Source organism: Dicentrarchus labrax, unplaced genomic scaffold (assembly GCF_905237075.1).
Source record: "Dicentrarchus labrax unplaced genomic scaffold, dlabrax2021, whole genome shotgun sequence".
In the NCBI taxonomy this organism is placed as follows: Eukaryota; Metazoa; Chordata; class Actinopteri; family Moronidae; genus Dicentrarchus; species Dicentrarchus labrax.
The window spans coordinates 14,564,171-14,589,875 of record NW_026136702.1 but is presented as its reverse complement, the minus strand read 5'-3'; the positions used below and the strand labels follow the sequence as shown (position 1 = coordinate 14,589,875).

At 41.1% G+C, this 25,705-nt stretch overlaps 1 protein-coding gene across 27 annotated transcripts in view; it reads right to left on the bottom strand.

The window, feature by feature from the left end:
- Window positions 1-25,705, bottom strand: part of ank3a (ankyrin 3a) — a 125,051-nt gene that overhangs the window by 51,530 nt on the left and 47,816 nt on the right. For 20 of the 27 annotated variants that reach the window (XM_051428423.1, XM_051428386.1, XM_051428369.1 and 17 more), the window contains exons 2-12: window positions 10,983-11,084; window positions 10,637-10,735; window positions 8,199-8,297; window positions 7,485-7,583; window positions 5,659-5,844; window positions 5,187-5,210; window positions 3,361-3,459; window positions 2,374-2,472; window positions 1,943-2,041; window positions 1,174-1,371; window positions 63-161 (exon numbers count right to left, since the gene is read on the bottom strand). In XM_051428423.1, coding sequence (XP_051284383.1) covers window positions 63-161; window positions 1,174-1,371; window positions 1,943-2,041; window positions 2,374-2,472; window positions 3,361-3,459; window positions 5,187-5,210; window positions 5,659-5,844; window positions 7,485-7,583; window positions 8,199-8,297; window positions 10,637-10,735; window positions 10,983-11,084 — 1,203 coding nt within the window. Of the gene's footprint in view, window positions 1-62; window positions 162-1,173; window positions 1,372-1,942; window positions 2,042-2,373; window positions 2,473-3,360; window positions 3,460-5,186; window positions 5,211-5,658; window positions 5,845-7,484; window positions 7,584-8,198; window positions 8,298-10,636; window positions 10,736-10,982; window positions 11,085-11,249; window positions 11,361-17,722; window positions 18,147-18,355; window positions 18,466-25,705 lie in introns of those variants that run through there. The other 7 variants (XM_051428408.1, XM_051428439.1, XM_051428404.1 and 4 more) reach the window with 4 other exon arrangements.

The following is a 25,705-nucleotide window of genomic DNA, read 5'->3' as shown; positions in this document are numbered from 1 at the left end:
AGAAATCCCTTGCTAAAAGGTAGAGTCAAGCAGAGAAGAGTAAATGTGGTCCAGTCTGATACCTCAGTGACAGCCTGGATAGACGCTCCATGTTTCAACAGCAGCTCCATCACTTTCACTCTATTCTTCTTGCAGGCAATGTGAAGCGGAGTGAAACCATTCTGCACACAGAAAGAAAGAAAGAAACTCTCAGCCCATACCCCAATACCACTCCAGTAAGGGGTGAACTCTCCACAGTCACATCTGTGATTGTGTTACTTCTTTTATCAGGCTGACAGGGGGAAGCAAAATGATCTGCCAGGAAATTAATGGGTGGTGCAGAAAATGTCAGTGTCAAACCACAAGGGTGAGGAAGAAACCTTTTATCTCTTTAAGTCTTCTCCTCCTTCTCAAATCCTGATTCTTAGAAAGTGCCTTTTGATCCCTTGGTGTCAGTTTCAAATCTAGACATCAAAATTCAACATTTGGTACAACCTTTTCTCTCATCTACCTCCCAGTTCTCTGTTTTTCTCCTCTTCTGTTTTTTTCTCAATTTTTTGTCACTTTCAGGTAGAACTTTGTACCACTTAAGTATCACAACATATTCTCATTTTCCTTTCAAACTACCACACCAGTGCAGCAAAAGCCTTTTGGTTCCTCTGTTACAAAAACCACAATGCAATGGTAAAATAGTTATCTTATCTTTAGTTATCGCTCTAGTTATATTATCTTTGCACATTTCCTCTATTAATTTTATTTTATTTAATTATTCCATTATTCTTTATGAATGTGCCCTTCTTTTTGCCAATATTTTGTAGGGGACTGAATGTTTAGACTTCTTTTTTTCCAGAAAATTATCCAATCTAAAAATTTTGAACATCAAAAATAATGTCTTTCTGCAACTAGCAACTATTAACTATTAAAATAACTAATTAGTTTAGTATCTGCCCTCAAATATGATCCTTCTTATCATATCTGCTTGACATTTGATTATTCTCTTACTATGATCTGCTTTATTAATTTGTGGTCTATGTTTCTTTGTGCTTCTGCTATCTTGGCCAGGACACTCCTGTAAAATAGACTCTTAATCTCAGAGAAGAACTTCTCTTGGTTAAATAAAGTTCTATACTATATGTTTTATTAACTGGATGTTTTTGCCTAATATATCTGTGTATCCCATCCTGTCATCCCTACCAGAGCCTTGGCGTTCGGGTTGGCCTTCTTGTCCATGATGAGCTTGGCCACCTTGTAGTGACCACAGTGGGCAGCGACATGCAGCGCCGTCAGGTAGTCGTTGGTGACGTCGTCCACCGGTACGTCATGCTGGAGCAGGAGCTGGACACAGTTCAGGTGGTCCCCCTGAGTGGCCATGTGGAGCGGTGACAGACCGTTCTATAGTGGTGGGAAAGAGGGAAATAAAAAGAGAGAGAGGGGGAGAGAGCGCAAGACAAAGAGAGAGAGAGAGACAAACACACACGCAGACGGACACATAGACAGATGGACAGACAGATACAGTAAGTTAGGGCGTGGCCAATGCGCTGCACAGAAAGACTGTGAAGGAAGTTGCTGAGAAGGGCACAGAAGCATTGTTATAACGAGGTCATTACAACAATGTCTATTTTGTTACACTGGTCGTCCTGCGCAGTCAAACTGTAGGGCTACGCAGCAGAGACAGGCTGTTCTGGAGAGGTCGCACACATGTTATGGAGACAATGCGACAACACTACAGCAACAACAACCTGCTATCTTGTCCTGATTGTCCAGATTTCATATAGCTCTGTGTGGTTAGGAAGGCTAGTTTATACAAACATCTGTATTACAATGTTATTAACAATGTGTAACCTGTTTCAAGTGAAATGTGATTTATTCTATTTTATAACAGCAAAAGTAAAATGTGTTTGTGACCTTTCCTTCCTATTCTGAGCTAAGCAGCTTCTCCTGAACTAATCGTCCCAGTAGCTACCTTGGTCTTGGACAGGAAAGGAGCTCCTCGGTCTAGTAGGATTTCTACCACCTGCTCGTGCCCACTCCTCGCCCCACAGTGAAGAGGTGTCAGCCCATCCTGGGAAAGAAGAGACACGGTTGTTTCAAGAATTTGGTTCCACAATTAGTTAATCACTGAATAAAAAAAACGTAATTCTAACAAAATTGAGATACTGGCAGATAAACTTCACACTACGTGAAAAGAGTCAAAGCAACACCACAGACTTAGTTTTTATGGAGTTTTTCACACGTTTGTGGAAAATAGTTTTTTTTTTTTTTTACAAAATCGAGTGCTACCAGAATGAAAAATTAGGTCTATCAGCCTCCAAAAGACCATACTATTCAGCCTCACGATTCTTCATTCCTGAATGTCTTATGGTTTTCTGAGGAGAATTGGGTCCACACTCTCACCTTGGTCTTTGCATCAATTTTGGACCCTCTGTCCAGCAACAACTTGACCATGTTGCTGTTGCCCCTTTTTGATGCCACATGAAGTGGTGTGATGTCATTCTAAACAAAAAAAAAGAGGAAATTGGTGTTAATTTAATGTCATGGTTTATTAAATAAGAAACTAAATTCATTCATTATCTTGTCAACTGTAAATATAATGTAATTTATTTATAATGGGTCAGATCTAATGCAAACCCTACACTCCCCTTATTAAGTGTACATAGTCTTTTATTATCAACCAAACAGATGTAAAACAGCTCCTTTGTTTAATCCCATCTAGCTCCCATGCTGCAGCAGACTCTCTGCACCTAACCTGTAATCAGTGTCAAAAAGAAGAACAAACACCAACACTCCTTCATACACTAGCTGATATAATTACAGGCCACTGTTGACTCTGGTTAGCTAATGTCTAATAAAGAAACAAACACATTTTAATGGCACCCAGTCTTGCATTACAATGAAAATATCACATTAAATAAATAGAAATCCTACTCTGCTTATTATATCAAAACATTAGCTGAAATAAGAGTGCAGCCTTGTAATGTGATACACTATTATGAAAACTGAGAGGCATATCAGCTGATGTAACAATTATACTACTTCATTTAAAGGACTAGATTTGTGTCCCAACCCCCACTTGAAACAAATGACAATGATGTCCCATGTAGAAAGAAGGAAGCTTCCCTCTCAAGGAGTGATGTATTTAAATCTCCCCTTGTATTTTACATTGGTGCCTTCTCAGTCCCTTTACTGTATAATTAAAGGGAAGAGACTCGATTATTAATTTCTGTGAAATGTGCTGCAACTGGATACTGTTTTTTTACACTGCATAGTGTACAATAGGAAATTGTTTAAACATATGTAGCATTATAAATATTATATCCACCTTTGTTTACCTTAAATACTGGTAATACCCCTCCAAAACAGCAGAGGGCAGAATTAACTCACCCGAGCCATGAAGTCCACAGCAGCCCCTCTGTTCAGCAGAAGCGTGGCCACGTTAATGTTGCCATAGTGAGCCGCGATATGGAGGGGGGTGAAACCACTCTGAGGGTTGGAGAAAGCCATACAACACACACATGCAAACAGACAAGCACAGACATTACATTACAGACTGTGAAACTCAGCACATTGTTCAGTACAGACCTTGGGCTTCATAGCAGTCTACACAGGGCTAATGGTTGACGTACAGTCACACTCCATCAGACAAGGACACACTTTACTATTCACTGTTACACTGACTTTCTTCTCAGTGGTAGAGAAAGTCCTTTTATTGAAGCATCAAACATGGGGCCAATGGTATGCTGACAACTAGAGGGGTTTTAGATTCAGTATACCATACAGGCTTCTATGTGCTTTCATGATTTTGAAACATAACTAATTAAACTATCACACAAAGTAAAGTTAAGTATAGGTATATACAACTCCAGTTTGACAGATGTTATTTAGAGATAATTACTTGTAATGTATCTCTTTTACAACATCCTGATACTTTTAGCAAAAGTTGTCCTGCACATAAACCTATTGTCCATTTGTTAACATCTTGAATAAAAGTAATTTCCTGGCAAAACCCCTGGCTTAGTGAGCAACAGCTGTCAAAGCAACAGAGGGACACTGGAAACAATCTGTCCAATGAGTAAACGAATATCACATTAAGCTATCTAATCACTGGAATCTCAATTTCAAGTAACCAATAATCCAGTGGAGAGCAGGTGTCTCACACATGTGTCCACTCTGTTGATATCTGGTGAAAAATAACAACTAATGATCCATAATAAAGTTATTTTCATACTTAAAATCATATTAGAAAAGTAAGGTAACCAAACATTTAATCTATAACCTCTAAGTCTTTTTATAGTCAATTGGTGTGCATACAGTTTGTTAGTGTCATATGCTGTTTACAGAATCTGCCATAACTTTCTTCCATCTTCCATCATAGTATTGTGCAAATTTGTTTACCACGATGCAGGAACCTCAGATCAACAAAGCCATTTTTGGATGAATCATACCAGATAACTGGCCAGCCTGCCAAAGCCAGAAACAATGCCAACCAAAACAGGCACACACAGAACGTGGCCGCCTGGCTTTGGTGTGACGAAGGGGTCCTTGTTACCATATAAGCAGTGTTGAGGTAGATTTTTGCTTTGGTCCCATGCAAAATGCTTTAGGTGCAAAGGTTGAGGATTAGAAGCATTAAAATCGATAGAGGGTAGACTAGTAAACTAACAAGACTAGACTCTGTTGCTAGAAGGCTGGGTTCCTTTACAGCTTAATGGGGATTTGGTTACCATGCAGGTTATGGACAAACTGCTGCTTTTCAATGAATGATAACCACTTTTCATGCTAACACAGGTTATCATGTTAATCAGTTTCATGGAAGGGCTGTGTCAGGACACATTAGGACAACATTTGTCAACAGTCACAAAGGATTTGCCAAAAATAACAGCCGCAGCTTAAGCTTTGGACACCATGAAACCATTAGAACCAAGCAAAACCTTGATACCCAAGCCTCCAGCCTCAGAAATGTCTAAATCAGTAGTAGAGAACCATGCGCTAATGCTCTGACTTTCTCTATGACTAGAGATATACACTACATGAATGAAGCGATGGAGAGGAAGATGAGATTGAGTTAAAATGGGAAAGGGGAAGTGACAAAGGGCTGCAGAAACACTACTGCATCAAGTCAGGGGCACTGAAGTGTTTGTTGTTCTTTTTTTCAGAGTTTTTATGAGCTGCGATGGAGAGACTACGTAATGTACATAGTAGAGGTGTACCTCTGTTGTTCTATTCACCATCATCTACAGAGTCAGCCAAAAGAGGAGAAAATAAGCAGTTAGTGAGCAAAAAACAGAAAAGGGCCTCCACCGATATGAAGTGGAGGAGCAGAGAGAGGGGAGAAGAGCTCAGTACAAAATAATTTACAGCCATAAAGTTCTGGGCATGAAGTCAGTGTTATATATATATATTCGTATAGAGACAATTTTAGGTTTGAGAAATATGTTATACAAATTTGCACTAAAACAACAAAAATGTACTTCTGCTCCTTTCCCCTTTCTGCCAAAAAGAGCATCAAAAGCAAATTCAACCAAGAAAGGAGGAGAGAAAAAGGCAGAGAGAAACAAAAACTGACAAAAAAAACAAAACAAAAGCATCAATATTAAAAGAATCAAAGAGATACAAAAAAATACAAAGCAATCAACTGAAGATCCACCACCAGAGACTGGCTCCATCAGCGTTGTCACTCACCTTGGACTCGACGTCCGCGTTGTGGTCGTTCTGTAGGAGCAGGGCCGCGGCCTTGGTGTCGTCCTTGCGGGCAGCGATGTGCAGGGCAGGCAGGCGTACCTTGCCCTTTGTATCGTTCTCCAGCAGCAGGGAGACCACCTGGTCATGGCCCTGCTGGAGGGCCACCGCCAGAGGGGTGAAGCCATCCTGTGTATGAGGAGGAGAGAGGAGTCATTGGAGCTGGATGGGCGTTGCGATGCATTACTGGATGGATGATAAGCTCATATCATCCATCCAGTCACACCTACAGATTTGGAGCAGGTAATGGGTAGATGGTGAGATCATATATTATATTTGGCTGAATTATTATTTTGCTGCAGGGATAGAGGTAAGCAATGCAAGAGCCCTGAGTCCTGTAGAAGTTTTTAAAAAGCTATAATGCATGTATTTTTAACGATCCAATGAAAGGCCTTTCTTTTCCTTTTAAAAGACAAATCCTCTTTAGTCTGAGAACTACATAAACTAAAAAAGCTAAATTGAAGTCAGAGATTACCTTATTATTGTTACTTTTTTATATTTATGTAGCCACTATGAAATCTCTTGTTTCTGTTTCATGTGGTTCTTTATGGAGCTATGGAGAAAAACAATCGCCTGGACACTAAAAACAGAAACAGAGTTCAACCTTTGCGCAGTCTGAACTGCTTGGAGCATTTAGGATAGTAAATCATAACCTTACAGCCCATGTGTCAAACAGATGTAGAGGTTACTGTACATGTCCCAAGCCTCCTAACCATATGGGAAACTAATGTAAGTTACATAATGAGAGGCTGGGTTGAAAAAGGTTCACATCTATCTCCTACACACACCACCCTTATGATGCATAATTTAGCTGAAAGCTCCCTGCCACGGCAGTGTGTTACTGCATACTGTAAGTTCGAATGTGTGTGTGTGTGTGTGTGTGTGTGTGTGTGTGTGTGTGTGTGTGTGTGTGTGTGTGTGTGTGTGTGTGTGTGTGTGTGCGAAGATGCTTTTGTGTACATGCATATTTACATGAGTACTGGATCTGTGTGCACATGTGCAAAGCTATTCTATGGGTATTTGGATGCATGTCTTGAACTGCATCCATGTTCTACCCTGTAGCCACTAGATGTAAACCAGTGGACTGCAGACTGGCTGGGGTATTCCATTAGCCCCATCAGCTATTTATCTCCGTATGTGCACGTGCTGGTGTGTGTATACGTGTGGTGACTTAAGTAGGTGTGTGTATGGGTTCCACGGGCTGAGCAACGTAAATCAGAGCAGTAAGAGCAGCAGCAGCCGTGGAGCGGAGGCAGCGAGCGGAGCAGACCTCATCTGTGACCCACTCAAGGTCACTCTGCCTCCACCACCATACACTACCAATCAATGAAGCTCTGCTTAGTCCCTCATGAAGAGATGGGGAGCAGGGGGGGGAAGGGGGGTAGGCAGAGGAGGATGGTGGAAAGACAAGAGAGGTAGACAGAGTGAGAATGTGAGACAGGAAGGACAAGAGAAAGACAGAGACAGGAAAATAAAGACAGGACAGAGAGATGAAGAAACAGACGGAGACATAGGCAGATGCAGAGTGAGTGGGGTCGGGATGATAACAATAGGAAGGAAACAGGAGGAGAGGAGATGAAGGTGGTTAGTACAACAGATGTAAAGACCATACATGACTGAGGCAGAGAAAATGCATGGTGACATACTGTAACGGTATGACTGAAGAGAGGTGGACACAGGACTGGCACACATACACGTATGAGCACACACAAACAATAAATCAAAATTAATAATAAAATAAATAAAAAACACACACGCTTGTACAGTACCTCAGTGGCCATACTCTGGCTGGCGTTGTGCTCCAGAAGGAACCGTACCACCTCGAGGTGATTCTCCTGGGCTGCCATGTACAGAGGAGTGAAGCCATTCTGCACACAACATGGACCAAAATACATATTTACAAACTTAAAACAAATTTAAACAGGTTAAGATTGAACTTTGCTGCTTTTCCTCTATTTTGCCTTTAAACCACATCACAAAACACAGAATGTAATGGAAAATGTCCCAATGTTCCTTAAATGATGACACTTATACTATTAGATGAAGAAAAAACAAAACATTCAGGTAAAGTCAGTAAGACTTTTGTGTTGTTGTCACATCTCTACTGGCTGTTTAAGGGTTTGATACGACCCTCTCATAAGTCTTTCCTCTCACCTTGATCTGATAGAGTTAAACGTAAAATGCAAGGACAGCAGTATCCCGGAGAGGCAGAGGCCTAGTTGGCATGATGCCATATTGTGTCAGTGAGGATCTTTCCACTGAGTGGTTCCCTCAATGTCAGTGACTTCATGATACAGTATCATCCAAGCAAATGTGTGCATCACAGCACAGTAATTACATTTAAGTTGTTTCAGGTCCTAAATGTACTATAGACCGACAGTCCCATACTTTCATTTTGACATTGCATGTGTGTGTGTGTGTGTGTGTGTGTGTGTGTGTGTGTGTGTGTGTGTGTGTGTGTGTGTGTGTTGACTATATCCCACCTGAGATTGTGCGTTGACATTGGCTCCATTAGTGACCAGCTCTTTGACGACTTCCGTTTGGCCAGCCAGTGAGGCTATGTGCAGAGCAGTGTTTCCTTTCTGGATTACATGGAACAACCACAAGAATGTGTGTTAAGCTCTGCCCCACCTGTTTCACCGTGTGTGTGTGTGTGTGTGTGTGTGTGTGTGTGACTGTTTGCCACTATAGTCTGTATATATCCATGTGCCCCAGTGAATCCCCCTTGCGTCAACCAAACTTTTGTACCATTGGTGTTCAAGTTCTGGCATCCCCCTGCTTGTACTGCCAACAATGTGTCACTTCCGATGCCCCACGTCCCACACATAAATGATCTCGCACTGAGCCTCGGCCATAAATAAAACTACAGGAGGCTTTTTATGAGCCTGTACAGGTCCTTGTGAAGGCAGAGTCGACCCCCAGCCGTTCTGCTGGCCGCGTGATACTGGGCTCTGTTATTTGCGACAAGTGCTGTTGCACAATAGCGATCATCCGTCACATGTACTGTATACTGTAGCAAGGAAATCAGATAACCATGCCTGCTGAGGCACGAGGCAGATTAATAAAGAGACAGACAAGACTGTTTGGTATATAATGTAGCTGAAGACAGTTTGTGTGCTTTACTGAGCCTCAAGGCTTCTCTGGAATACAAAACAGTAAAACCACTCCTACTATCAGTTTATAATCTGAATCATGAAATGAAATACTGTTACTTTATCATGACTGACTCACTAATGTTTTATTATAGACACTTAATATTGGTTTGTTCCCATAGACACTTTACTGCACTATAGTTTCTATGGAAAGCAGTACTCATCTGACCTGTCATGATAACCACTGCAATATAATGCCTCTCTGCAGTACACAGAATACAACATTTGTGAAGCTTAAACGATTCAGCTTTTGTTGAGAGCAGTACTGATTCAACTTTATTGTCATTTTTTGAAAACTGTAAAGAGAAAGATGAAGAGATGCAGTCTTTTGCACCGCTAAACCTATTTTGTTCACTGACAACAATATTTTCACCCCAACAATATCTGCTCTGCACTGATTTTAAATTACAAAAGCAACTTAACCGCTGGCAGTTTGGTCTGACATTTGTGTGTGTTGTGTCAGCTAATGTAGCCTCAAGGCACTAGCACCAAGTAGAAATAAGGAGCGGGTTACAGAGGTCTGGGCCCCTTTAAGGGAAGACAAAGCTGGTGGTATTGGTTAAATATTTAAAAAGTCAACAGTGACTTGAGCACGAGATATAACCCAGCAAGACATAAAGTCCTACTTGGCACGCCCACCAACTAACCCTGACCACCTCTCTACATCTTCTGTGCACTACAAAACCACAGGAAAAACATTGCCACTGAACATAATTTCCCTCAAATGTATTTGGCAAAACCAATTGTTAGTTATTCTAGCAGATAGGGTTCCACCATGAAGACCACAACTAAGAACTTTGTGTGCGTAAACTCTTCTTTGACTGGTTCAAACATCAAAAGCTTCACAAACATAAAGCGATCCAGTAAAACATCACAAAGAAAAGCCCCAGAAATTATAGTTAAAGTTAAATCAAGATCTTTTTGTTATGGAGCTGCTAAGAGGCTAATGAACCGAGGACAAGGCCTCTTGCTGAATTCTCCCACAACAAGAACAGCACAACATTAGGGGCGGATACACAATTAATTTTCGCATTAAGCACCCACACAGTCTAAATGAAACATTCTGTGCTACTAAATCTAGGTATCCTCAATAGCACTGCCTCTCTGATTGTCTCCATCGGCTGCATAAAATAGAAATGTATAGCCATTAGGGCGCAGGCAGTGGATTCCCAAGATCTCAAACTAATCCTCCAGCATCCTCAGGGGTCACAATAGAGAGAGGCTTTAATTGGGGAGATTTTCTCCCTGATCTTGAATATTTCATTGTGTCCTGTGTTTATGTCAGCACTAGGCACGTGGCCTGTGGCAGAGAGGCTGAACGAGACGATTAAATGGGAGTGAAAGCCTTCTGGGCTCAATCTGGATAATGTTTTCAACTCATTTTAGCGTCAGAGTAAAGATGCTTCAAAGGAAAAGACCCTCCCCTGATGTATCATATGATATCATATTGTGCTGCTGCTAATTTTGCCCACCTTGCTCTTTATTACATATATTGCCAATTAATGTATTCTACTGTTGAACTCCCTTTGCTTCATTCTGATATATATTTTTATTATGTCCTGCTCAATACTCTCACTTTTTCCAGCAGCAATCCCACAGGGATCATTAAAAATTGATCTAATAATAAACCCTAACAAAGGCTGCACACTTACAGTACTCGTACTGTTGCTGCATTCAATCCCACAGTACAGCCATTGTTTTGTGCTGCAGCCAAATATAGTTCTCCATAACATCAGCTGAGCTGCCATAGGTGATGGGCTGGGCCTTACCTTTGTGGCTGCATCCACGGCGGCTTCGAGCTTCAGCAGCTCAGCAACAACCTCTACATGCCCCTCCTTGGAGGCTAGATGGAGAGCGTTCAGACCATTCTGAGAAAGAAACATATTTAGTGGAGTCGGAGTATGTCATGCGCTAGGTAATACTATGAGACAAATGCTTACTTGTGCTGAGCGAAAGAGTTAAGGTAAAAAAAAATGAGCCCTTGAACCCCCAATTTAAAATTGGGCAGACGCAGCAGTAGGATGTAAGCATGTTTATGTGTGTAGGAAAATAATTACTTGATATTCTTCTTTAACCCGAAGGAGGATTTCTTAATAACAGTCTTAGAAAACGTACCTGATTGCAAATGTTAATCTCAACCCCAGACTTGAGGTAATCAAGGACCTTTTCAAGGTTCCCTGCCCGGGCCGCTCGCAGGTAACTGGCATTACTGTCAGACTGGAGAGGAGAAGAGCGAAAGAGAGAAAGAGAAGCAGACAAGAAAGAGAGAAAAAGAGAGAGGAGATGAGTACGCCAGGTCAGACTCTGGCCACATGCTTACCTGCATCAAATTAGACACACAGGAGAACAAAAGCATATATAAATGCCAACATTGTACTGTACCAGGTAGAACTCTGTCATAATTTCTCAGACATCCAAAAAACATCTTAACAGGGGAAAAACAAAGCCAATATCCACATATGCAGTAGATCCATTGTCCCATTAAATCAGTATAGAGAAATCCACGGGTGTCTTAAATCAAGACAACGCTAAAGCCCAAACATCTCAAAAAGTAAATCCATGAGAGAGCCACAGCATAACATCCCAACAGTTATTATCGTCATCCTCCGTCAACCATCAGATCCCCAAAGGACTGTCATTCCAGCTTTGTTAAATCCAAATCCCAAATGTAGGAAGTTCGATGACCGGGTGGTCCTCACAGCTGCCAAAGAGACCTCTTCCCTTCCACAGAGATCTCCTCTGAATCCACCAGTATGGCAGTTAGGAGTCTATATGTCGCTGTGCTACGAGAAGCAGTGCATTCTCTATTCTGCTGGGCTGTCCTTTATTTCACTACAGAAATAGGTCTTTGCACACCAAAATAAAATGATGAGGCAAGCATGTTTTTGCCCCTATAACAAATGTGATGTGCATGTGTATGTGAGTGTGTGTGAGAGGAAGAGAAGGGGAGGGGGAGAGATCGAAAGAAGGATGAGAGAAGACAAAGAAAAAGAGTTGGAGACAGAAGAGAGTGTCTGTTTTTTGTGTTCATGTAAGCTCCTAGGACATTGGGTTTGACATAAAATGACACACAGCAAGCTCTGCACTTTTTGTGTTCCTTCTTCGCAGCAGCCTCGCAAAGAGCATTTTGTAAAACTCAGCACTGGAGCTTCTGAGAGCTGGAGCGAGAGAAGCTGTGATACGCTGCTTCATAATAGAGGCTCAAAAACCAAATTCCCCTGAATTATCAAAAGCCCAGACCTGCTAAATTTAGCCTTGCGTCCAGAGACACTTAGGATAAACTCTGCAGGGCCAAACGGTACGAGCGGACGGTTATCCAACATTGTACTCTCCACCTCCCCCTCCGCCGCGCTTTTCCAGAAATAACTCTGACGAACATAGAGGGATCTGACCCAAAGCCAAAATGTGAGTGAACAAGACATCCAGCATCAGATTGTTCCACTGATAGGCTGTTTAAAACTGTGAGAGGAAAATATTTGTGTCTGTGTGTGCTCATGCAACCATGTGTACACAAACAAAATAATGGCAGATGAAGCAGTGTTAACTGGAAACCAAGTCATTTCCTGATTACAAGAGTCCATTAAGCTAAAGCTTATATCTCTGCAGCCAATCAGCCAACATCTAGAAATGTCTTCTTCCTCTTTCCATAACCCCAATCCCTGGAGAAATGTATGATAGCACTGAACCACTAATTATATTTCTGTTCTCGTGGCCTTGAGAAAAGTCAGATACAACAGACTGTGTCACTGGCACAGAGCCTGAGCCTGCACCAATATGAGCCAAGAACATTGCAACAAATATACAGCTGTCATTAAGAGAAGTAACATTCTAAAAGTGTAAAAAGTTTAAAGAGGTATCATAAAAGCTTAAGATTATTTATTAAGACTGAAGCTGCAGAAGACTGTGAATCAGAATGGGCACAGCTGCACTGTACAGTGAAACAGACAACTAACAGTGAAAACTCATAAATACCCAATGCAGTGGCCTGAATCTCCTGTCGCCTAACTACTAAACGTTTTTAGGGACAGTGTGGATAAACAAATGAACCGCCTCAGCATCATAACTCATCTGCTTGTGTACTAGATTGTGTTTTGTTTCTATTATTCTGGATGTCGACCAGAAGAAAAGACCTAACCATTTTTAATTTTCACAGATAGTGCCAGTGCTCCCCTTATTCACATATTAGCGAGTATTTCGGCCAATATCAGCAAGTATTACATTCTAATTTCTGCAGTGAAGAAAAGATACTAGGAGATATTGCTGATTTTCACAACATACATTTATTTAACTAAGGGAACAACCATTTAAATTATTAATAAAAAAAACAATAATGGACTATGTACACCAGCTTTACTGTCTGGTGCAATGAAGTCATCAGGCTGGGATGCCCTTAGTTCTCCTATTCCCGGCAAAATCCCTGGATACTTTCTCTTCTCTCTACTTTTAGTGTGTGACACAAACGAAGCACCTCTGCATCCCCATGCTCTACGTCCACTTGTCCCTCAGGTTAACCACACTGGCTTTAAATTGGCTTTTAAAGCTCTGTTGTATCATCGTGTGGTATCATAACATTATTGTTAATGTAACGTTAATGTAACAGATGCGAGAACGGGAACAGGTGAGCATCCTGTAGTGCCCCCTGGGTAATGCAGTTTATTTAGGGCCATTATGAATTGCCCAGAGAACTTGATATGGAGAAGGGCAGAGAAGAGTACTAGCAGCTTGTGAGAAGTGCTGGAGGACAAAAAACAGTCACGGTACACCAAAAAGTAAAAATGTAGATGCATGTGATTCTTAGTGACTATTGTTTACAAGTGGAATGAAAACAATATACAAACGGAGCAAGACCATGTTATCATTCCCCCAAAAGAACCTTCATACACTTGTTCAATGTTGTACAACGTTTACAGTAACTTGTACATTTTAAGACTTCTTCTAAGTTATTTCTTTTGTATTATTTACTTGTATTAATCTTATTGCATTTTAACCCTCTTTGGTAGTGCACTAGGGTAAACATTTGCTGGTTTTAAATATGCATTATAAACAACTTTACTTGACTTTTAAAACACTTGAAATGACTGAAAAACAGCTTATTCCCTCCCGATGAGTCAAACTCTCTCCATATAATAAAATATCTGTGCAGCATGTGTGTGCGTGTCTGTGTGCGCGTCTGCATGCTGGTACAAATACCAACAGTTGTCCTGTTTCTTACATAACCGGCATGTGTGTGCCATGCTGTGAGTAGCATGCCTGTGTGACCCACTACTCTTCGGCTTTGTTGGGTGTCACCAAATGCTTGACCGCTCTAAAACCTCTGACATGGAAATACGCAGGTCACACTGTTGTGGAGAGGCAGGATGCATGACAACTGCTCGGTGATTTACACCATCAAATATTATGTAAGTCAGACATGATATGTAATACTTTAGCCTTGTGCTCTTCTTTTAATCGTTCAATGCAGATATTTAATAGAAGACTATTGGTTGGTTTGTACTGGCAGATATGGTACTACATAACAAAACGATGAAATATTAACACGCATGCTCTCAGTTTAGAAATAGACAGTACATCTCTAAAAATATGGATGTCTAAGAGCATTTTTAAAGTTTACATGATTTTTTCAAAGGTTACTATTTTGCTGTGATCTATTAAATATCATGCAGCGCTCTTTGCTCCGTCTTCTGCATTTGCTCAAGCTTAAGTGTCAACAGATTAAGTAGTCTTCATCCATAAATCACATTCATTGCTCTTGTCAGTTTATCCCTTAATGCCTGCTGTGAAAAACCAGTGACCAACATGTCCAACCCTCCATCCACATCCCACCTACGTCCGACATGAGGGGTCTTCAAGTCATTGTGAATGAAGCATTACACAGGACGGGGCGAGAGATTAGTAAGAGAAATATCATTAAGCCTCCACAGATCAGAGGTTCAAAGAAAATGGGGCCATTAAAGACTAGGTTAAGCCTGAAGGAAAGCATTAATCTAATGTTGGATTGAAGGGAGAGGATGAGAGAGAGAGAGAGAGAGAGAGAGAGAGAGAGAGAGAGAGAGAGAGAGAGAGAGAGAGAGAGAGAAAGAGAGAGAGAGAGAGAAATCTGACACAAAGTGATAACTGGAAAAGCTGAGAATTATTTCATTCCCAATAACAGCCTTACAAAGTCAAAAATGCAGCTAATTTCTGGATAAGTCGCTGTAAAAACGACAATTAACCATCTCAGTTCTAATTAAAAATGCCCTCTGGTCACGGACTGGTGTCTGCAGACACTCTTCAAAAGAGAGAGGAAAAACTCAAATGCTACATAACAGTGGAGCCTTAGTTAGTCTGTTTGAGACAGATAGCGACATCGGTATTTAAAACATTTAAATATCCCCATAAAGGGATATCCCCTTAATTTGTCTGTCTGTTTTCTGGTGAACTATGTATTGGAACTATGTAATGGTGAAATAAATGACATTTGAACTGCAATATCTTGTTACTTACTATTAATGGTCAAGCATTATAACACTGATTTTGTGTTAAGAAATATGCACTTGCAAACCTCCTTGGCTACTTTTACCATTTAAATGGTAGCCATCTGGTCTTTTTGCGTAGCTTAGGGAAAGACTCTTATAAAGTTTTGGGTATATAATGTGTTCACAATGGAAAACTGACTAAATTAAACATACTCATGAGAGACAGTGTGCATACAAAAAAACACATACTTGATTTTTGGACAAAGGAAATGAAGGCTCTACTTGCAGCTGCAAAACACTCACATAAATTGTGACAGCAGTGATGACACGGCTCCAGAAAGATTTCGGACAACAAAAAAATAAAAAAAATAAAATATTATTAATTTGATTTCTCTTTTGTTTAATAGGCAGTAGAATTCAAAAGTCGCAGTTTGATGTCCAATCATGCATGTATTGTATTATTTCCTCTTAGGATTCATTGATAAAGAATACTGATTCCCTGTATACTAACTCCGAAATACAATGTAACACATACAAGTAGTATGCAGTATGAAACTGGGACACAGTATCTGTCACCATCTCAAATAGAGGCTGGACAGTCAGTGCAGAGATTTACGAGGTTTTGGAGCTGCAGAGCATTTGTTTTCATTTCTGCTGAATCTGTACTTGGCACTTCTTCTCCTCATGACATCAGCACAGTGATAGTCTAGATGGATAGAGGATATTTAGATAGTATAAAGACTGATATCCCAGGCAGCCAGACTGCGATGATGTCAGTTTGGCAGTCTGCACCGGGTATGTAAGCAAACAGAAACTCGTGCAGCATTTTGCACTTTATCCACATATAAGCTACATCACCACACATACATGTTGGCTGTGCACGCACTGTGTTGACTAAAAATACATGCAGGCAAAAATATGTACACACAAACTTAGACACAAAGGGCATGTTAATGATGTGCATGAACTAAGTGAGCTTAGAAGAGGGGAGCCAGACCAGCAGTGGCTGTATTGTTTCACTTTATCCCTTTCTCTACTGACAGCACAAAACAGACAAGGCTCCACCACAACAACACCCACTGGTGCCAAAGGACCTCATCCCACCAATCACCACATCCGTTTCTCTCAAACTTCCCAAATCTTCTGCTCTGCTTAGTCCCTCATCTTATTCTGATTTCTCTCTTTCCCCCATAGCAAAGCTATGAAGGAATTAATGCCCCCATTTCACTGTCAACATGTGCACACCCAAAAATCATTACTAAGGCTTTAAGAAATATGAATGTAAAGCATGTTATTGGCAAATGAATGAATGGTAATCTATAAGAGGAGTTTTTGCATTTTAGAACCTTCTCATATTTCAAATGTACAAGATGTTCTCTGCACAGTGCATCAACACATTATCTTAAACATCAACATCACTCTATAACATCCCTCTGTTGTAATAGTGTCGCTGATGGAAAGCACCAAACATTTAAGGAGTACTACAAAGAGGAAACAAGTAGTACAATGTGTCATGCCTCCGAAAGGCCATCATGAGTCAGTAAATGAATGAATTAATGAGTCAGTAAATCACTTCTGTCTATTATAATAAATAAATGTTTCTCACAGCATTCTCCACTGAAACAAAGCTTTACTGCTCTCACTATATCTACTGTAATTCTACAGCTTCAGTTTCTCTTTGGGACATTTGAGGGCAGTCGAAACAAGCTGTTAACACAACATTGACATATTATCACTTTTTAAGATGATAAGATGAAACTTGTTAGCAAACAGTTAAAGCTGCAGATTCAGGTGATAATTCCCTATAGAGTAATATTAATGTTTTCATTTTACACGTACTGCCTCTATTCTAAATATGAAACTGAACCCAGAAGATGGTTAGCTTAGCTTAGCATAAAAATGGGGAAATAGCTAGCCTGGCCCTGTCCAAAAGTTTAAAAGCTCACTAATTAACAGGTTACAGTACATCTTGTAAATAAAATAAAATAAAATTTCCCAAAATGTCAAACTATTCCTTTAAAAGAAAAAGCATCCAACTTGCTCAATAATGTATACATACCTCTACTGTACACAGACAACATGAACATACAACTCCCTGATGTGTGCTGAAAAACTCCTTACCCTGCAGACAAACATACGCTTTACATCTGACGATAGCAGATCAGCTTTCCATGTTTATACACACCCAAACACCCATGCAGTCACAGTGAATGATACAGGACTGACTAGGTCATTCTATTGGTTCGCCTCTGAATTCACAACATCCTCCTCTGAGATGGCCAATAACTTCTTGCATTTGTTTCATGATAACACCAAATCACAACACAAATCTAAGTTTTCAGAATTAAAAAAATAAAAATAATAATTTGTGCATAAATCCCCAAAATTAGCACTACTCACTTGTGTAAGGAAGACAGCACCCTCTTCCACAGCCATGTTCACTTACTTCCCCTTTCTCTTCTCTGAGTGAAGAGGAGTGAAACCTGAGCTCAGAGTGGCCAGCCAGCCAAGCAGCCAAACAGCCAACCAGTCATCTCCTCAGTCAGTCAGTCTGTTAGATCTGTCCTTATCTTAACCTTACAGGAATCCATCCCACTCAGAGGAAAGAGCAAGGTGCCATTGGCTCACGTAACAAAGTAAAAAAAAAAAAAATCTAAGCACACCAACAAATGCAAGCATTAGAGATATTACAGTTCCTTCCGCTGTCTGGTCGATGCCGTGCACATCAGAAACAGGGATGGTGGGAGGAAAGAAGTGAGTAGTGGGGTAAAAGAAGAAGAGAGGGGGTCTATCTAAGTCTCCAGTGGTGAGTAAACAAAGCGCTGAGCATCTCGCAGTCTTTCACGCTGGAGAGAGGACACACGCCAAATCCCCTCTGCTGCCTCTCGCCCTCCCAGTCCCCTCTCAATCTCTATCTCTCTCTTTTTTTAAATGTGTCAACAAGGGTAAATCCCTGCTGCCTCGCAGAAGCTGGCCCCTGCCCCAGAAAGCACCTTCAAACGGGGAGGGTGCAGGAAGAGCACCCTGACTTACCATAATAGCTGAGGCTTCTCCCTCCCTCTCTGCCTCCTTCCTTTTCTTCCTCACCTTCATTCAGTCTGGGGGGCGGGGGGGGAGTGTCAGTTTGATCTTGATATCCAAGGTTAGGGAGGCAAGCAGGGAGAGGGGCCAAACTGAAAATAGCAGCTGAAACAAATACTTTAGCTAAAATGACTGGACTGGGATATGTCAACCCCCCCCCCTCCTCTCTCTTGTTATCCCACCCACTCTCCCTCTTTCCCTCCCACTCATTCTCTCTAGTTTACTCCCTCAGTCTTTGCCAGCATGCTGCTCTTTATTGTCATCCTGCTTATCAGCTCTTTTCCCCCTAACAAAGACCAGTGTGAGTGTACGTGCTTTACCTGGTCGCGTAATACATCAACAAGGGGGATCTAAACACATGGGAGCAAGCAGTAGTGAATCTATGTGTGCCTACTAAAAGGGGGGGGGCTTTACGAGTCCAATAACAATAGAGAAGAACAACAATAACACCAGACGCTATTTTGGGGGCGTGTGGACCAGCGGGGGCCCCTCAACAGTCAATGGGGACACTTTAACAGAGGATTAGGGGCTTTTCCTTTGGTATTAGGGACACCCTCTGTCCTCCTACCTCTCACCCCTCAGCAGACACGCCCAATTGCAGTCAGCTGGGTTGGAGCTCAGAGATGAGAGGCTCACTCCAACTGATTTCTCCTCACAAATCCTGCTCATAGCTGAGCCCCAGCACAGAAAGATAGCAGCCGGGTATACTCACTGCTCTCCTGGAAAATGTACGTAAAGAGATCTGATCGCTATCTGTGTGAGCAAAAAGGAAAAGCCAGTTGAGGTTATGCGTAACATGCAGCCTAACTACCGTATCCATGTTATATGTTTGATCTTCGGGTATTACATCTGTGGGTGAGAAGTGATGTGATTATCTTGGAGGACCACCCACCACTGCATAGTGTTTCTTAGTGTCTTTCTACGTTTAGGGAAGGAAAGCTATTTTTCCATAATAGATCAACCCCCATCAATGTGTTGATATTAGACCAATGGTTCCCACCCTGAGGGTCCAGACCCCCGAATGGGGTCATAAGATAAATCTGAGGGGTCATGATATGATTAACTGGAAACTGGAACTGGAAAACATATTCTGCTCCACAAAGGTCTGTTTATTTTTAAGAGTTAGATGAGAAGATTGATACCATACAAGACTGATATCTGTCCAAAAACCCAAAGTCTAAAAACATTGTATTTTTTTCTTGGCCAGGCGCAGTAATTTCCTGGAGGGTTGTCACCACCATGAGTTTGCCAGGCAAACGCTGGAAACTCTAGCAATGACTGCACCCTGCCAATTTCTCACAAAACCGTGTTTTACACTTCAGTTTTTGTGCTAGGCATTTTCCTATTTCCCATACTTATGCTAAGCGGCTGCTAGCTGTAGCTTGGTATTTACCATACAGATATGAAAGTGATATCAACCTTTACACTCTCTGTAAGAATACAAATTAACTTAGATCTGTCCCTGATGACAATTAAAGCATGGATGGTTAAGTAAACAAAACACTTGGTTAATGTAAAGAAAAGATCATGATCATGTTTTTAAAGAAAAAAAACACTGATTGTTGGTCTGTGACAGTCTCTGGCGTGAAAGTCAGACCCACAAAATGCCCATCCACCACTTTCTACCTTTACCGCTGCACATAATTGTTAAATAAAAGCAGAATTCCTAGAGACACTCAGCTAAATACAGACTTTTGTTGAGAGAGTGGAAAAGCCTCTCTCAACAGATGTGTAAATAAATGCGTGGTCATTAACTTCCAGGACATGGAAAACCCCAGAGACACAACGCTATGTGTGCACTCTTTCCTTCTGTTTGCAGATTTTGATAATAAATGATAAGCACAGTTCACCAGTATCACATCCATACGGTAAGTGTTATTTATAGCAGGAATGCTGCTGCTGTGGCACTGCCTGAAAGATCATACACACAAATATACATGTTCCCACAGTCACATGCAGCCATCCATCCCTCATCCACGGCTTTCACATTCTGTCACTATTCCAGAGGAATGGCACCACAGCATTATGGGTATTTTCCAGTGCTATCAACTTTCAGACAAGAGACAAAGAGAGTGAGAGAGTGAGAGAGTGAGAGTCAGAGAGTGGTGTATGTGAGAGCTGACAGAGGGAGTGACAGATGCTCTGGACCAGAAGAGGCGAGTTGAACATGTGATTGGTGGATCACAGGCCCCTTCACACCAACACCGTAGTGAGCAGCCTTCCTTGGAAACGGCACGGTTACCATGGCTACTGGGGGAGGTTATAACAAAAGAGGAAGGGAGTCAAGCCTACTTATGGAAAATTATCTCTTTTGACACAGTTGTGCTCGCACACACACACACACACACACACACACACACACACACACACACACACACACACACACACACACACACATATACACACAAACAGACACACATACACACACACACACACACACACACACACACACACACACACACACATACATACACACACACAAACACACACACACAGCAACTCAGTTATTCTTATGTTACAGTTACACACACACACACACAGTATGGGTCGATACATTATCTGGGCACATTGCAGTTAAATGCTGAATGGATGTTTTTCTTGTGGTGGCATTTGTGAGTTATATTTATGTATTTATTTTCACAATTGAGTATTTGAGCATTGAAAGTGTATTAGCAACAAGAAAACAATACAAGATAGAGAGGTGGTTGATATGGATCCAATGTTCTATCACATATTTGTGTATATACATACAGTAAGATTTATATTTTTAGATTTTCCATGATATATACAACTTTTAACAACAACTATTTCTCATAGGTGAGGTGTGTTTGTATTTTGTTTTTGTTTCTCTCTGTTATTTCTCTCCTCTTTATCTGTTTTATAGTTTCAAATCTGAACTGAAGCGAGACATGCTTGTTATTTGTTGAGAAACTATACATAGAGTTTGTAAAAATGGGAATTAGAAAAGACAATTTTGACAGTAATCATGCTTGGTGGTTTAGGAGACACCTAAAATAATGTTTATTTAATTTGAAAATGACAACCAAACAAGTTTGCTATTGATTTCATTGACCCAGGACACGCAAATAAGCTTAGACAATCATTTAATTGCAACAAGACCTGAAAAAGATAAGATATATCTTCATATTACAATAATGAAACCCAAGACCTTATTGTATATCATGATACGGTATATTGATTTATTTATAGAGCTTCTCAGTCCTGACTATTTCTCATCAACTAAATATGATCCATATGTACAAACTATATCCCACAGAGAACCAAGTATAATGCTTGTGACATCCAACCCTAACAAAACAGATATTGTCTCCCTGCTGGCTTCCCTTTCCTGGTTCACAAACATACTAGGCGAGCATCTCAGAGGAGCTGTAAAATATCACACCATCCACCGTTCTGGGGAGTATCCTCAATATTTGCAGAGAACATACACCACACAGCCGGATATTTACTGCTCCTGCTGCACAGAGCTCGCTCAAGGGCACAGCTCCTCTTTGTCACCTGGGACATAAAACCGCCGGGGAGGGAGGGAAGAAGGAGAGGAAGTGAGGGAGGGAACTGGGAGAAAGGGTAGAAAGCAGAGAAAGAGGGGGAGAGGAGGGAGGGAATTTGAAAAGGAAAATAGGTGGGCCATTGAACTAGAGCAGCGATACCAGCTAACCTCAGACATGATAAACAGGAATATTTATCTGATTCATTAGAAAAGCCCTATGATGTAGAATATTTATTGAATACATTTTAAATCCTACAATCCTGTTTTTTCTGTTGGAGGCAAGCTGAGGTAAAAATAACCATATTAACACATGTAATCACATAGTTCTACTACTGCTGCACACGTTAAGTTTCCTGTCTCTCCACTGTCTGGGACCATGGACAATAATGCTGACACTGACATGAGGAGAACTTGAATGTCGCATTGGATTTCATCCAACTGATTCGTCAGCTGTACAGGTGAAATCTACACACTAGAGCACCATGCTGGATCAATAGCTGTCCCGCCAAAAAGTCACCCTAAAACAGGTTCCAGAAAAGCAAAGGTGAGAAAATGAATTACACACAGGAGGAGGAAGGGGAGAGTTAAAAGGAAGGCAGAGGGGGTGGTAGGGCTGAGTGGAGAATAAGTCAGAAAATGAAGGGGCAAAATAGAGTGAGAGTACAGCAATGGGAAGGTTTAACATATGAGACATAAGAGAGTGTGAGACAGAAACAGAACAAAAGAGGAAGACACATAGATGGCGACAGAGGGATAGACTGAGTTTTAAAACAGAAGGACAGGGTTTTAATGTCCAAACAGTGACAAGTGACCAATGAAAACTAAATGACACACCAGAGTTTAGTTAAATCTGGCACAAATTCAGAGACATCAAACTCCTCCTCCTCCTCCTCCTCCTCCCCCTCTCCCCTCTGCTCTTCCTCCTCTTGCCTCAGTTTTACCTGCAGCAGACTCTGTTCAGCAGTCAAACACTGGACTCTGGTGGACAGTCTCCTGCATGACAACTGTATAAAACATCACTGGTCTCTCTGTGACATTTTCTAAGTGTCCACAACTGGTGTTTTAATCATAGTGCTCTGAGATTCATATTAGCCTTTAGGACTCATCCCTGTGATTTGAAGAGGAGTGTAGGCCGGATCTGTCTTTCAGTCAGAGGAGACCTGCACTTGGTAGTAAATATTCATAAAGCTAAAAAAAAAAGCTTGTTACAAATGTTTTGCTCCACTGAAATGGAATAAACCGCAACAAGATTTGTGGCAGGATCACCTTGATTCTTTGGATAATATTGATTTTTTACAATAATTCAGTCCATAGTTAACTACATCTGTACATGCTACTCATCAACAGTTATATTGTGCACTGTAAAACCTAAACAATGAGCTGAAAGACGCTAAAACACTCTGTAGAGTAGATGTGAACTGCAGTTGGGTGGTGAATACACTGTACTACAATCACCACAAACGACTTTCACCACATGGTAATTTAAACGATTTATGTTGTAATTTAAACAATTTTTATATAGCTGCTTTATAACTTAAGAAATTAATTTGTGAATTTCCTTTCATAATTGCAACACTGCAATCAACACAAGAGACAGACTATCACATGAGTTCCCAAGCACAAAGTCTTGGCGTTATTAACACAGTTTATTTGTGTCTTTTACCAAACAGGCCTCCAAGTTACAACAAGCCTTTGTATCCTTTCAATATTCCTTATGAACTCTCATGGCTGAGAGGAGAAGCCATCTCAAGGAAATGACTAAAGAGAAGTCCATAAACCATCTTAAAACACCTTCTGTGTCAAAAAGGCAGTTCTCTTTTCTTATGAGTGTGTTCCCGCTCTTTCTGATGCAGTAATGGGACATAAAAATGCAAATGACTAACCAGTAGATGGACTGAAATGACTATTCCCAATAATAAGAGCCAATCTTGTGTGAACAGCAGGTAGCATACAGGAGCTGTGGGAGCTGAAATTGAGATGAGTTGTACTGGTAAGTGTGTATGTGGCTATATGGAAGGGAGAAAGAGGTGCTTGTGACACATATGAATTTCAATGAGTGTGTGGGAAAACCATGACAAAGAAAGAGGTCAGTCCTTTGAAAAGATAGCAGAAATTCTGTATAAAAGCTGATATGACCACGTTTCCTAATCACAAACCACAGTACCTACTGTAGTCCCCTACGTCCCCTACAAGAATAAGATACTGTAGTTTTTTATGCGGTACATATTAAATCAGAGAAGAAGACTCTTTAACCTGTACACCAGGAATTTTTGGAATTGGCATTGTGGGACAAATAAAGGAATATGTATCTACCAGAGGATTTTCATTTAGGGGAGAGTAAGTTTCATTGACTCAACATTACAGCCACATGTTTCTCAGGCTGAACAACTAGTACATGGATTGATGCTGTAATGTAGATACAAAGCCAAATGACGGACACGGACACACTAACTCACTTTACACACACACACACACGCACGCACGCACGCACGCACTCACGCACGCACGCACGCACGCACGCACGCACGCACACACACACACACACACACACACACACACACACACACACACACACAGATAAATGCACAGGCATGCAAAAGGAACATGGATCAATTAAATTTTCTCTCTTCTGTTTCTCAGGGTGTCGTACAAACTTGAGCAGCCTGAGCTGACATGACATAATAAATCTATTCACAAGATTGACTTTTCCTTCAGTTTGTAAAGGGACTGTTTAAGCTGTAGGGTATCTGTTACCAGGACGTTAGATCTGCAACTGATCCAGAGAAGGAAGAAGAACAAGGACATCCAGTTTGCTCAAAGAAAGTACTCTTCCACTACCTTCCTGTAAGTCTTTGCTGTTCTAGTAAAGCAGGAGACAAGACAAATGGCTCTCAAAGTCTCTTTCAAAACAGTATGCAAGGGTGCATGATTAAACCACTTCATCAACTGCAGACATCCATTACTGATGATCGTCACTCCATTCCCCCCCTGAACTTGTTCAAATTAATTTTGTGTGGAAAAGAAGTGCGATGGAAGGACAGATGTGAAAAAGCTTTCACGTTCCCCTTCCTTCCTCCCTATCCCCACTCTTTTAGGTCCTCTTTTCTTCCCATGTTTCTCCACCTCTCTGTCTCAATCAAATCTTTACCAATTTCTGTCTCTTCTCCCTCCCAACCATCTTTCCACTGCCTCTATCTATCTGTACTGCATGTATTTTTTTCTGTTCCCTTCGTTGTGTCTTTACCACACACAGCCATTACTATTCAATATGAATGTGTATTAACGTCCTCGTCTGATCATACATGGCGGACTTGATTTTTTTTACCATGTGTGGGTCTGCCTGTCTGTTACAGGGAGGGAAAGATGTTGCATTTCTACCTGTACCTGATGCCTTAGTACCCATGTGAGCAACAGACATCAGCAAGTTATTTAGAATATTCTAGCCTTCTGCGTGTCCTATTTGTTCCACTGCCTTAGCACCACAGCTGGACTACAGTGAGTGAAAGTACTTTGGAAAAGAGTGAGAGACTGTCTGTCTCCTCCTTCAGCAGGGTATGGTTAAATTGAAGTCAAGATGACTTTCAGAGTTATATAATCAAGTTTCAAGGTGTCTCTTGTGATGTTTTGCCAGTCTGTCTGTCCATTTCCCTTTCCAATGTCCTGTTTGTTGGCAACTTCTGTCAGTGACTCTTTTGATCCTACCTCAACAATGTCTCCCTGTCTTTACCAGCCACACAGAGCAGTCTTCAAGCACCAGTAGGCTAACTAAAACCCCTACATTACTTAAATCA